The 14644-nt window shown below is 35.3% G+C and overlaps 1 protein-coding gene across 3 annotated transcripts in view; it reads left to right on the top strand.

Moving 5' to 3' along the window:
• LOC121110182 (protein eyes shut homolog) overlaps positions 1–14644 on the top strand; it is a 133755-nt gene that overhangs the window by 77526 nt on the left and 41585 nt on the right. For all 3 annotated transcript variants that reach the window (XM_040698535.2, XM_046939329.1, XM_040698536.2), the window contains 2 exons: positions 447–1310; positions 3686–3799. In XM_040698535.2, the coding sequence (XP_040554469.1) occupies positions 566–1310; positions 3686–3799 (859 nt within the window). In that variant the 5' untranslated portion in view covers positions 447–565. The remainder of the gene's footprint in view (positions 1–446; positions 1311–3685; positions 3800–14644) is intronic.

Consider the following 14644-nt stretch of genomic DNA (forward strand, 5'->3'; position numbering starts at 1 on the left):
GAAGAGAGAGAGGGAGAGCAAGAAGGCAAAGGCAAAAGCAAGTTGCTGACTGGCTGGGAAGAGAAGTCATTTACTCCAGTGCAGAAGATGCTTGCCATGTGTTTTTACTGTAGTTAATACACAGTTTCATCAGACTGTCTATACTTTGTTTCTGCAAACAGTACAGTTCTGCATATAGGACTGACTGAATGTTGCTTTTTTTCACCAGAGGCAGGTGCTACATACTGTTAAGCTTTGTACATAAATAATGTTGGATCCTTCAACAAGTTCCCCCAAAAGAAAGAATAAGAGAAAAACTGAGGAATGTCAGGAAAAGAATTCTGACGTGTTATTACATGTTGCCCCTGCTTTGTTGCATTTTATTTATTTATTTATTAAATGAAGCTCTATCAATCTAATGCATTTAGCATGAAAACAGAAATGTTTTTCTCTGTTTGAATTTCTAGCCTGCCAAAGAGGATACAGAAACAGCTTAGGAAACAGGTGATCTAAATCCATCTCCAGTAAAACAAGCAAACAAACAAAAACAGGTGTGAATGAAGACTCCCACGTGCCAGTTGAAACGATGACTCCAAAATCAACAGTTCACATGGTAGTGTGCTTTCTTCAGCTCTGCATTGTGAAGGGACAGATCATATGTGAAAGGCAAATAATTGCTGAGTGGCGAGTGGAACCAAAACACGTTTTAATAGAGTGGACACTAAGGAAAAATATATGCACAGACTTTTACTCAGAATGCTGGAATGTGAATAAAAATGCTACTAGGGAAGACAAAAATCTCAGTGTCCCTCAGATATGTCCTGTACAGCTTCAATTAGGTGATACTCTCTTCATCTCTTCTGAACCATCATTTCAGTCCTATGGAATGAATTTGGTAAATGTCTCCAAGGAAGAATTTATTAATTGCCCTAAAATTGGCTTTCTTCAAGAGCAACAGATATTTGTTTGCCAGAGAAGAGGACTGCACCAAGTTGACTCTACCTGGCTTGGTGTTGGAACTCATTACTTTGCGGAGCTACATAAGAGGGGCCCATATCTGTGCAACATGGGCCTTCGTCTGAACGTAACTGTGAAGCAGCAGTTTTGTCAAGAAACTCCAAATGCACCGTTGTGTTCCAAGCATGGAAGATGCTTAAGCCGTGTATGGGAAAAACAGTATAGTTGCCATTGTTTCTCACAGTATTCTGGAAAATTCTGCCAGAAGTTTAATGTGTGCTCCACTAAACCTTGCCATAACAATGCCTCTTGTACTGAGAAATTAGAAGGTATCAGAAATTCATATGAATGCACTTGTCCTCCAGAGTTTTCAGGTATTTTTTTCCATCTATGAATAAGTGTTATTGTGCATTAATGAGTATAAATATATATAAAGTGAATGTGTCATTAGCAACGTTTCCATACAGTTTGATTGTCTGTTGCCCCTACCATACATGCACTGTGCCTTTTACTGTTAGTCTCTCATAGGAAACTAGGTAGTCGTTCAAAGACAGTTTGTAGTTGCTTACATTCTTGTGTTCATTGTGGAGAGAGATTTAAATTCATGCTTCTTTCCCACTTAAACACATGACAGAAGTAACTGATTTTTTTTTAATGTTTGCTCAGAAAAAAAAATCTTGCACAAAATAACAGAAATTTCTGAGAGCCTATACAAAAATAGTTACTTAAAATTCTGAAAACTTATAAATCAATATGTTTTCAATTAAAAAAAATAATTAGGGAAAAAAAAGAAAAGAAATACTAACATTTTTCCATAATTTTTACATTTTATGTTCCTTTCCAAAGAAGTTTGCTTAACATACTTATTTAACAAATTATTGCTATCACCAGATTAAATATTTCATGTAATTAAAAAAAAAAAAGCCACTGAATTCTATGTATGTAAAGCTGCAGTATTTATATAAAACAAATCTAGACAATAACATTTTTCTTTGCTATCAGAGTACCGTACGATTATACACATTCATACCCAGTCCTTGTCTTGATTTCATGGACAAATAAAAGGGGGTAATGTAAAAAATAAATAATAATAAAAAAAATGATATATTTTTCCCTGATTCAGAATAATGCAGCTTGGGAAACCAGAAAGTACTAGAATTAACCATCCCTATCAGAAGAAGGATTGCTGCAACTCTGTCCCTACTTGTGGAGCAGAATTCTAGCAAATGTTCCTTCAGTGGCTGCAATTCTGTGCTCTTTCAGTTGTGATGCTATGTTAGGAAACACATTTGATGAGTCAGGAATGAGTGAGGTTCACAGACGGAATTTAAAGATTATGTTACATAAAGTTTGATATAATTTATTTTTGCTTGCTTTTCAAATGGCATAATAGTTCAGTTAACAATGCATTTGCAAATAGATTATGCAAGTATGAATATGTCAGTGTTATGAGAAAAATATATTTTTTAATAATTTAGAACTTAAAAAAGTAGCAGAAAACCATTGGCAGAAATCACTGATGCAGTGTGTTTCCCATTTCTTTTGTGACATCTGGGGGGCTGCGTAAAATGCTTTCAAAATAATTATGCCTAAAAAGTCTGCTACTCCTATTATTCAGATTGATGAGAATATTCATAAGAAATTTAAACTACTCATGTTTGATGCAATCATTAAGCAATGCTCAAAATATTCTAGCCTATATGGGACAATGTTGGCTAATGCCATCACTTTGTACTGACAGTACTGGTTCGATAAACAAACTGTACAAGAACAAGAAGTACAGGAGATTAAACCGTTGAATCATGGCTGCACAAAAGCACTGGAAGTAAAAGCATTTCCCATAATAAAAAGTGTATTAGAAAGTGGGAAAATTGCTGAAACATAAATAATGTTATAGGAACAAGTAGCAAGCATATTCATATGGTTTTATGCCCATATGCTGTAATAGCATAAACAATTGATAATTGAAATTGTGCTTCTCAGAAAGATGCATATTAAGAAAAACTTAGTCAAAAATTGTCATCCACATGAAAACAGCTGTTTTTCAGTTTTACTTTTTATGCTGGGAGAAACTGTAAGCTATATTCATGTCAAAAACAAACAAAAAACAGTATCTACTCTATTAATTACATTTCTGGATTTTGTTACATGTGGTAGATGAGGTAGATGAACATTAGTTTATATTAAAGCAACTAAACAGTTTTGTATTGTTCTTTAAAACTCCAGTAATTTTCTTGAAAGATAGTGACCAATATTAGCACTAATATCTATCCATCCATCTAATATCGTAGAATCATAGACTGGCCTGGGTTGAAAATGACCACAATGATTATCAAATTTCAACCCCCTACTATGTGCAGGGTCGCCAACCACTAGACCAGACTGCCCAGAGCCACATCCAGCCTTGCCTTGAATGCCTACAGGGATGGAGCATCCACAACCCTCTTGGGCAACCTGTTCCAGTGTGTCACCACCCTGGGTGTGAAAAACTTCCTCCTAATATCTAACCTAAACCTCCGCTGTCTCAGTTTAAGACCATTCTCCCTTGTCCTATCACTATCCATCCTCATAAACAGCCCTTCCCCTTCCTGTTTATATGCTCCTTTCAAGTACTGAATTTTATAATATTATATTATAGTTTAATGTTATAATAATATTTTGTTTAATATATATATTTGAAATATTGAGAAAAAAATAAAATATTTAATTCAGTTCTATGTTATTCAATCTTATTATTCCTTTTGAATAGGTAAAAATTGTACAGAAATAGTTGGACAGTGCCAGCCACATACGTGTTTCAATGGTAACTGCAGCAATGTAACTCCAAACACCTTTCTTTGTGAATGTGACAAGGGCTTTACAGGTAAGACAAAACATTTTTTTTTTCCTTGGGCTATAATAACGATGTGAACCTTTTCTTTACTGAAATGGCTGATTTGGGTTGTTGTACAGTTTTACATTTCCTCGGGTTTTTTAAATGTCTTGTAAGGTGAAGAAATCAGACTTCTCTGTGACTATTTTAAAGGACCCTTGTACTGAAGTGAAACTGTACAAATGACACAAGCTTTTGATACTTAGTTTGCATCCATGAGGACTTTCCTCTTGTTGGCAGTATGACAAGTAAAGGTTTATAATCCTCGTAATCCTTGAAAATCAATTCAGTGCTTGTGAAGTACAGTTTTGCAAGAATTGAGGATCCATTCTTGCTGGATGATTTAGGATGTTCACAACACCTATATTCATAAATTCAGTATCCTCTTAATAGATGTGCTAGAAAAATAAGATAGAAATAATTTAAAGAGTCAATTTTCTGATGTAGTGGTGTCTCTTGATTTAAATAAAAAGAAGCTGCTTGGTTTTCTTGTGATTCATTTCATAAATAAAATGTTTTCATGAGAATAGCTTAAATTAGAAAATGTATCCCGCACCATCCTATTATGAACACCTTTTTTTGGAAGTCAGCCTTCAAATTTAAAGCTGTTTATTCTCATACTTCACAGCAGAGATTTATTGCGTTGGTATAAGAGAAGTAGCAACATCCAGAAGAACATTATTTAAGAATAAGATAAGTATAAAGCTAGTTAGAATACTCAAGGACAGTAAAACTTCTAAAAATGTATGTTTTGAAAAAAAAGCAAATAAATGATTACACTGAGATATGGAATTAAAAGTAAAGCAAAACAACAGAGGGTGGCAGGAGGGGAATTAGATGGGAGTAATAGGGATTCAAGTGTCAGTCCTTATTTTCTTAATGAGGAACTGAACATTCTTGTTGATATTTTAGTTGAGTCTATGTATTTTAAAAAATGAAATAGACATTCCTAATTATATATTTTATAACTCCATCTTATATTCTTTTCCCCTTTAGAATCATAGAATCACCAAGGTTGGAAAAGACTCTAAGATCATCCAGGCCACCTGACCACCTACCATCAATATTTCCCTCTAAACCATGTCCCTCAGTTCAATATCTAAACATTTCTCGAACACCTCCAGGTTCAGTGTCTCTACCACCTCCCCAAGCAGCCTACTACAGCACCTGACCACTTGCTCAGAGAAGAATTTTTTCCTAACATCCAACCTGAATCTTCCCTGGCACAACTTGAGGCCATTCCCTCTAGTCTTATCGCTATTTACATGGGAGAAGAGGCTGACTCCCACTGCATCATAGCCTCCCTTCAGGTAGTTATAGAGAGCAATAACGTCTCCCCTCAGCCTCCTCTTCTCCAGACTTAACAGTCCCAGCTCCCTCAGAAGCTCCTCATAAGACTTGTGCTATAGACCCCGCCCCAGCCCTCTCTGGACACACTCCAGGGCCTCAATGTCTTGTAGTGAGGGGCCCAAAACTGAACACAGTACTTGAGATGCAACCTCACCAGTACTGTGTACAGAAGGATGGTCACTTCCCTGCTCCTGCTGGCATCACTGTTTCTGATACAAGTCAAAATGCTGCTGGCCTTCTTGGCCACCTGAGCACACTTCTGGCTCATGTTCAGCAGAGCACTGACCAATACCCCAAGGTCCATTTCTTCTATAGTCTTCCAGTCACTCTGCTGCAAGCCTATAGCATTGCCTGGGGTTGCAGTGGCCAAAGTGCAGGACCTGGCACTTGATTTTGTTGAACTTCTTCCCACTGTCTTCAGTCCATCTATCCAGCCTGCCCACATTCCTCTGTAGGTCGGTCCTTCCCCAGGCTGATCAACACTTCCTGCCAACGTAGTGTCATCCTTCCTTCACTGTATAGGGCATCACAGTCAGCTTCATTCTGTGAAAACTAAAACACCTTTTTTCAAAAGAAGAAAAATCTTTCAGTAGAGTTTTTTCTCGTTCATGATCTCTATCTTTATAAAATACCTACTTTTGTCCCTTTCACTCCTGAAACGTTTCTTTTGAAATCTTTGAATCTACAATTTTCACTTACTGAGTTGGAGCTGAGGTGGCAAAGAAAATTATTCAACATATAGAAACCAGAACCCACAGTGACATGAAAGTAGATCAATGTGCTCAGCTCTAGAGAAGGTGGCATGGAAGCAGTCATTGCACTACAGTCTTCTAGGTTTCTGGTAAGAATTGAGAAGAAAAGGAAGGAAAGAAATTATGATTTTGAATTCTCTCACTTTCTTCTTTATCAAGTTAAAATGAAATTGAGTATTCTTTTTTCCTTCTAAGTAAAATAAGTACCACAGGAGGAGAAGGCAGGCCTTCAGGAATTGAGGAGGTTCTCTTTATCACTAGCAAGTGATAGAACAAGAAGAAAATGAGTTGTGCCTGAGAAGGTTTAGACTGGATATAGGGAAGAATTTCTTCATGGACAGGATAGTCAAACGTTGGAACAGGCTCCTCAGGGAAGTGATGCAGTCCCTAGCCAAAGAAGTATGTAAAAGATGCATGGAAGTAGCACTAACTGACATGGTTTAGTGATGGGACTCCAGTGGGTCAGGTTAGTGGTTGGATTTGATGATCTTGGAGATTTTTTCCAACTTAGGTGATTCTATTCTGTGAAATTACATCATTTTTTTCCTGTTGTAATATGAATTACTTCAGTTTTAACTAAAGGAAGTACGCAGTACATTGGAATACCTTACCTCAGAACGGATTCACAAATATACAATATAGTATTGCAGTTATTTTCTGACAAAATATGCTTGTTTTAAGTTTACATTTCTTTCTGTGCTTGTGTGTATTAGGGCAATTTCAAGAATAGTTACCTAAAGAATTATAAAGATGTAAAAAGACATTTTTCTGTTGTTATTCCACTGTAGCTGTATTGTTTTCTCAGACAAGATGTGGTGTTTAACTACAAATTGTTTATTGAGAATGCTATTTTAGTATGTGAGTTGTTAGTAGATTAAAACCTTTCATATGTTTTAGTGGTTGAACTCATGCACAGAAAACATGAACATAAAATCAAGAATGTGCAAATGATGCTTGAGATCTTATAAACCTTTACAAACAAAATGCTACTGGCAGTAACAGCATGATCTGAAGGAAAATGCAAAATTTCTTGTCAGTGAAAATTGAGGTATGTAAAAGTATGTGTTCTACTGAGTCAGATTCAATCATGATTGATCAGAGAGGAGGACAGTTTTGGTGTGCTGTGCTTATGTTTTCTGTCACTTTTGGTGGTGTTTCATGTGGATGTTGTTAAAATCAGTGCCTTCTGTTTGCACAGTCTTTCTAGCTGGCCAAATTAGTGTCTTCTATGTATGTGTGCATCCATCACTTGTATACCTGTTCATCTTTGCCACTGGTTGAACACACAAATGGGAAAGTAGCAGTTTTCATGAGAAAGGACTCCCAGGTCTCTGGGTGCACGGGACTAGGTTCCCACATATGAAAAGAGTTTCCTTAGATTCTGGTCTCTATAGGGGATGTGTCTATTATACATCCTCTAACAAAGAGAATATTTCAGAAACTAGCATTCTGACAGATTTTGTGATCTTGATCTAAGACGCACTGAAAATCAATGTGACTAATTCACAATCTGCAGGCAATAGCAGTATCTTAGCTATCTGTAATGGTAATGCTTAGGGTGTTTACCATGAACAGTGGTGGACTAAGAGCAGTATTTTTCCACTTGTATATATTTTGTTAAATCCATGAGGTTTTTTACTCTTTAGGTGAGGAAAAGGGAGATAAGAGAAGTGATTAAAATACAGTTCTCTACTGAACATGAGATTGTTGCCTTTTTTCACATATTCCTATAATAGAAATTCTTGTTTCCTGCCTTCCCCAGAGACCGTTAGCCTCTTTACAGTCTGTGACTAGTTCCCTCCTCACCTGTCGAACAGGAGATATGATTGAGAATGAGGTGATTTTGCTTGAAGCTACTTTCTTAGAGCTTCCATCAGCATCTAGGTGCTGATCTTTCAGCATCATCTAGTTTAAGATGGTCTGTTTGCTTAATACATTAATTAAAGTCCAAGTACTTTGAAAAATGTCATAATTATAAAAAGACCTTAGTGTGTGTGTGTGTGTATATATATATACATGGAGTGAAAAGTCCATTATTTATATAATTTTGATTATTGATTGAATATTTTTTCTCTGGGGTGTTATGCATGGCTTCCTAGTGTTCCTCTTGGTCCAAAGATCAACACACGGATCTTCTTCATAGGGGTCAGACTCACAAGAAGTTATCAGCATTCTGAGATCTTTGCGGAGGGAAGTATGTCCATGGTGGAAGATTCTTTCCCATTAGTCAAGAGCCTATCTCAGGCTTCTTTTACATATTTTATGTATTTTCAGATGGAGCCTCTCAGCACTTCAGCACAAATAACTTGTTCGTAAGGCGCTGGGACGGGGTGCAGCTGGCCTGCAAATTTGGTTTTACGTGTTTTCAGGGAATAAAGATGACAACAACAGGGATGCAGAAAGTGAAGGGAAGTGAGCAATTACAGATCAAGTCTTTTCAGACTGTTTTAATCATTTCCAATCTTTTTTTTTCTTTTTTTAACTGACTGACAGTGTCTGCTGTCAAGGATGACAGTTAAGGCTGAGAAAGCTTTAGATTATAAGGATGATGATCCTTGGTACTAAAATAATCTCAAAAATATTATTATCTATATATTACAGCTTATATAAATGTCTTATAACCTAAATAAAAACCATACAACTACTCCGTGTTACTGGAATGGAAGTATGGCCAAGCCTTCTGGACATTTTTATGGATGAAACCAAAATGGCCGTAGGTTTTGTAGTGTTGTGGAAGAAAATGCGTGCTATAGTTTGTTGGGTTTTTTTAAATGAGGTTATGATTTTTTAATCACATAATTTCATGTATACGAAATATATGCAGTACTGTGAGATCTGTAACAGCATGTCCAGAATAAGAGTTTGCAATTCTCACCTGTCTCAAGTCTTATAAACATATTTATTTCTTATTATAAAATGCTTTCTATACAGTAATTCAAGCTGGTTTGTTTTCTTTGCCCTTTTCACAGTTTCATTTACAACTTATTTTTAATCAATCTTTTAGAAAATTTAAAGTAGAAGTTTCAAAGTTTAGGGATTAACACTTGCTCAGCATTCTTTGCTATATTTAAAGCCCAAACTGTCATAAGGTACAGTTTGTGCTTTAAATACAGCTACAAAGTAGACATGTTTCTCCACTGCGCATTTAAACCCTAAAGCAGTTCCTGTCCTCTCTGATCTGATGATTAAGAGACTCAACTGTTTTCCAGGTGACATTGCTATTTCATACCAGAGATGTTATATGTCAGTCACATATGACTCAGACATGAAAATAAATTGCCTAAACATGCCTGAACATGATACAGATAATCAGCCTTACCTAATAATAAATATATTTAACAAAGCCTTATTGAAGGTACTCCAAACAATGAGTTAATCTATCTGATTTGGCAGAATTTTTCTTAAATGTTCTCTTCATGCATGATTCTGCTGCACACTTCAATAATCTAGTTTTCAAAATTTCTTATGAGTTTTGATTAAGCTTTCTGCATCATACAATGTTTTTTCTTTTATTAATAGAGAAGTGTCTTTAATTAATAAATAACTTTCAGTTTTTGAGTGTATACTCAAAATCTGATAGTGCTTTATGATAGACAAATATAATTACACTAGGATAGCACTGAACACATATTCTTCCTGTAGTTTACTGTTCACTACTAAAATAGCTTCAAATACTGAGGAGGTCAGTGATCCTTTGCTCACGTTATAGGTATTGGTCAACTTGCGCTCAAGTTTCCTTATTATTAAAATTTATGTCAGGGCAAATTCTATTGATCTTTCCAAAGCTTAAATGTAAGTCAAGAACTTGGAGAGTAAATTGTACATTTAATTGACACTCTAATCCAACCTGCCAACTAGCAAGCATTTAACGAAGTGAATTATTGCAATAAATATATATATATTTTTAGAAAGGAATGATTACTGAAAATGAGATGAATAAAACTATGTATTTTTAAATTGACCTATTATAAGAAAAGTGACACTATAAATACCAAAATAAGTCTAAAATAGATGACAGTGTGGTAACACTTTTGGATTGTGTACAGATTTTAAGTATATTGAATATAAAGTTCACTAGGGATGTGTACTTCAGCTGTGATGAAGTGAACAGTTTGACTGATGAAACGTAGGGTACAATATTAGGAATGACTGAATTCAGAAAATGTGTTTTTCCTCATCAATTCTATTCAGCTTTGTGAAAGCACACTCTTTGTTGGTAGTACAGGAAATGTCACATTAAAAATTTGGTTAATTTTTTTTTATTATGCTATTATTTATTTATTATGTGATTTGCAACCCCATGATAACCCTAATGATATGAAGCTGGGAAACAGAGTGGCTGATGCAACAGAAGGCTGTGCTGCAATTCAGCAAGTCCTGAAGTGACTTAAGAGTTGAATGGAGAAGTACATCATAAGGTTCAACAAGGGAAATTGAAGAGTCCTGCAGCTGGAGTGAAATATCTTGTACTGATATATGAGGTTAGGGGATGACCTGCTGGAAAGAAGCTCTGCAGAGGAAGACCTAGGTGTCATGTGGACGCCAGATTGGCTGTGAGCCAGTAGCGTGCCCTTGTGGCCAAGAAAGCCATGGTATCTTGGGGTGCATTAAGAAGAGCGTGGCCACCAGGTTGAGGGAGATGAATTCTTCTCCTCTACTTTGTCTTGGTGAGGCCACATCTGAAGTACTGTGACCAATACTGGGCTCCTCAGTTCAGGAAAAATAGGGAATTTCTGGAGGTAGTCTAGCATCTACAAAGATGCCTGAGGCATCTCCCCTATGAGAAAAGGCTGAGAGACCTGGGTCTGTTCAGTCTGGAGAAGACTGAGAGGGGATCTCATCAACACTTATAAATATTTGAAAAATAGAAGTCACGTGGATGAGTCAGGCTGTTTCCAGCAGTACCTAGCAACAGAACAAGTGGCAACAGGCACAAACTGGAACACAGCAAGTTCCATATGAATACTTCAAGAAAAGAACAGAGCTTTATACGAGTGATATAAGTACATATGCAATTGTACAACTAGACCCAGTTGCATTCTCTCCTAAGTGATTTGCTGCATCACAGCCATAAGCTATTTCACACTTCCTTAAAATTTTATGGCTGATGTTACAGTTGGGAGAGTAAGATTGTTATCAAAAAGAAAAAAGACAAAAAATAATAACTTTGAGATTAAAAAAAAAAGAGAGAGAGAGTAATTGAATGCATTACTGTGTGGCCTAAAGTGATATTTGCCATCAGTTTCAGTCAATAGATTAAATTACTAGCTTGTTCTAAACTGATGCATTTGAAAAAAGTTGGCCACTGAGATTTCTTATGAAATAACCCTTATTAAAAACTAACCAAACAACAACAAAAATAGCAATGGTACAAATGCTGCATTTAACTGAGATGTCAAGTATTACTGTAGAATTACCTTTTTTCCCCTTTTCTATACTATGCTGAATATTTTAAGAAAATGTTTAAGTCTTACAAAACTATGATCTAAATTTCTAACCACTGAGATCTGAACATCCATCTGAACTTCCATTACAAGGAAGAAATTAATGTGTTCTCTCTATGTGCAGATAGCTTTTCTAGTTGCTTATTTACAAAAAAGTAAAAGATCTAAAATAAATTAGAAGTTACATTTTTTATATATGGATAGTGAAACAAAATGAGAAAATATATTTTCTCATCGCTATTCAGTTAGATATATTTTACACCAAGCATAATTCTTTTACAAGTATAATTTAGGTTGATGTATATGAAGTTGCTATTAATTTTATTTTAGACAAAAAGAAACATATAAAGACAGAATTATATAAAGAGAATCTCTTTCAAAACTATACTTTCCATGAGCTGTACAAAGTAGTCTGTGGCATTACAGATACAATATTTTATAAATGCATTATAAAGAAAAAAACACACAAAACCCAGCATTGGTTATATAATCACCGAACAAATACAGGACAATGAATATCAGATAAACTATTTTTGATTAACCATTGTTTGATAGAGCTAGATCTTAAGTCTTTAGAGAATTTGTATAAACCATGTGAATTTTTATAATCTCATAGAATGGCCTTGGTTGAAAAGGACCTCAAAGACCTCAACCTTCCTGCCACAGGCAGGCTTGCCACCCACTAGACCAGGCTGCCCAGAGCCACATCATCCTTGTCTTGAATGTATTCGGGGATAAGGCATCCACGACATACATGGGCAACTTGTTCTCTTCTTACCTGTAGTTGTTTATTCAAAGTCCCTGTAGAAACATCTGTCTCACTTTGAATGACATAAAGGCAAATGCAGCAGAAAAATTGAAAATTTTGGAGAAAAATTTAAACATATTGTAGTTATAAATCACTTAAAGTATATGATAAAGTTTTATCTCAGTGTAATTTAGAATTTTTTAAGTGGTGGAATATCGCTTCAGTGTTCCAGCATTTCTGTACTCCCATCCAATGGTAGTATGCTTACTAATGCATAACAGTGCATTTATTTTTCTTTTACTTTCTCAGTTCCATTGTTCTCTTCAGATACCAAACAGGGCTGTTCATAACAATTTTCTTTATACAAATCTCTGCTCATTTGAATCTGAATGCAATTGTAGTTCACTTTCTATTTAAAACAATTATGGTAGGGAATGCAAAAATGTTTATCTAATTGCAATCCCTAGCATATAATCACAAGTCTTTTCTAAATATCAGTCTTATAACGCATATTTTTATTCAGAGAATCTTGGAGACCAGGGAAGAACAGGGGTGTGTGGGCTGAAAGTAGAATTCTTGTTTGTATTCTCCCTAAGTGCTTGATATAATTGCTCTGAGTAGAGAGAAAAATGAACCCAATATTGTAGGAACTAGAGTCTACAGTAGTTTTTATTTGAGCAATAAACACATAATATTGTGACAGTAGGAATAATATATGATGCTCTGAGGCACTGTTGGAGTGTGCCTACGGTCTACAAAATCCATGAGAGAATACAGATGCAAGCAGTGTCTAAGAACCTGGATATTTCAGTCTACAAATGGAAAATTTACATTGGTGGATGAACCAAATGGGATATTTGAGAGCTGCAGCCAAACTGCTCTTATCTGTATTTGATTGAATAATGGGCTGGAAATAATGGGCTGGATTTAAGAAGTAATGTGAGACAATATTGATACAAAAAACATTTGACAGTTAACTTATAAATGTTAAAGGTTGAAATAAGTCCTAAAGCGTGGATTAGTCCATTAATGATATAGTCACTGTCCTACTGATCCTAGTACTTAAACTGCACTAATGAATCATAATGAAATGATAAAAGATGATAAACTCTGGCAATGCAACAACCTTTTCATATTTCAGGAAGCCATAATCATGACTAGACAAGTATCTGTTATCATCAGGAGACACTATGAGGGAACCCTAATTTTATGGTTAACAATTAACTCCAGCTCTAAAAAAAACAAACAACAGAAAAAGGGCATAGTTTAAAAGCAATCAAAACTCATGGCTCAAGAATGGACATTACTTCATACAGTCACTGGTGGATGACCTACAGTTAATGATATGTAATACAGAAGTTATAAAAAGTGCTGGCATGTATGTGTACGTGATGTAGGAAGCCTGTTATTTTGTTTTATAGGCAAACATCTGTGAGATAAAATTTAGTGCATATTTCTTGGATGTTATCAAATGAAGGAAAGGAGAGAGGGAAAGAAAATGAAGGAAATTGAAAGGAATCACCTTAGGAAGTGAGAGAATGTAGTGAAGGAAGAAAGAAAGAGAAAAAGGGAAACAGGCAAGCAGGAAAAGATTCAACAGTTTCTCAGAGGTCTCACTGACATTAAAGCTGACTACAAGCTGACAGTACCCATCAGTTCATTAGAATACTTTATTGTTCACTTTGTCATGCTGTAATATCTCAAGATTTTTATAATGAGGTACCTTTTTGCAATCTTCTTTTCTCCCATGTTTCTGAAAAATCCACTGCCCCAGTCAGACGTGTGACTTACAACTGCTGATGATCTCAGTATCTTAGTTTCATTATGATTTCAGAGCATTATACATCTGATTAGTTAATTTCCTATCTGTATATTTCACTGGCAAATTACTCTGTATCGAGTGCATTTGAGTGCAAAAAAAAAAAAAAAAAAAAAAAGACTCTCAAAAGGGATAAGATAGATTTAATATACCTAATACAGTCAGGTACATTTACTGCTTTGTGCTTTAAATCACCTAAAAATCTCATGCCATTTTTCTGTGTGTCTTCTTTTGCATCCAGGTAGTGTAGGTTGTTTAATTTTTCAACTTAAAAGGTAAATTACCTGTGCTGAAAGAGGTTTTCTTTTGATGCTGATGATGTACTTTTGGCTAAACTACATATTTCAATGCTATTTTTCAACAACTAATTGCAAATAGTTTTGTTTATGTGATTTGAAAGAGGCAGAAGCAGGTAATGGCCATGCTATATAATATATTGCCATAAGTACTTAAAAGCAAGAAATATTTAATATCCTAGTACTATTGATGACTATATAATTACCACTTATCAAAATAGTCTTCTGAGAAATAGATCTACTTGAAGAAACCATGCATAGTGTTTATGTATTAAATTTAGACTTTTCAAAGTAACAGAATCTATAAAGTGCTGAGTAATGGTGTGTAAACAACACAAACATAATTGACTGACAGTGACAGGCATAAATCATTATCTTGTTATTATTTCCATATTGTTCCTAATCTGATCAGTATCAGAGTATTGTA

The sequence above is a fragment of the Gallus gallus genome, chromosome 3, assembly GCF_016699485.2.
Source record: "Gallus gallus isolate bGalGal1 chromosome 3, bGalGal1.mat.broiler.GRCg7b, whole genome shotgun sequence".
Classification (NCBI taxonomy): Eukaryota; Metazoa; Chordata; class Aves; order Galliformes; family Phasianidae; genus Gallus; species Gallus gallus.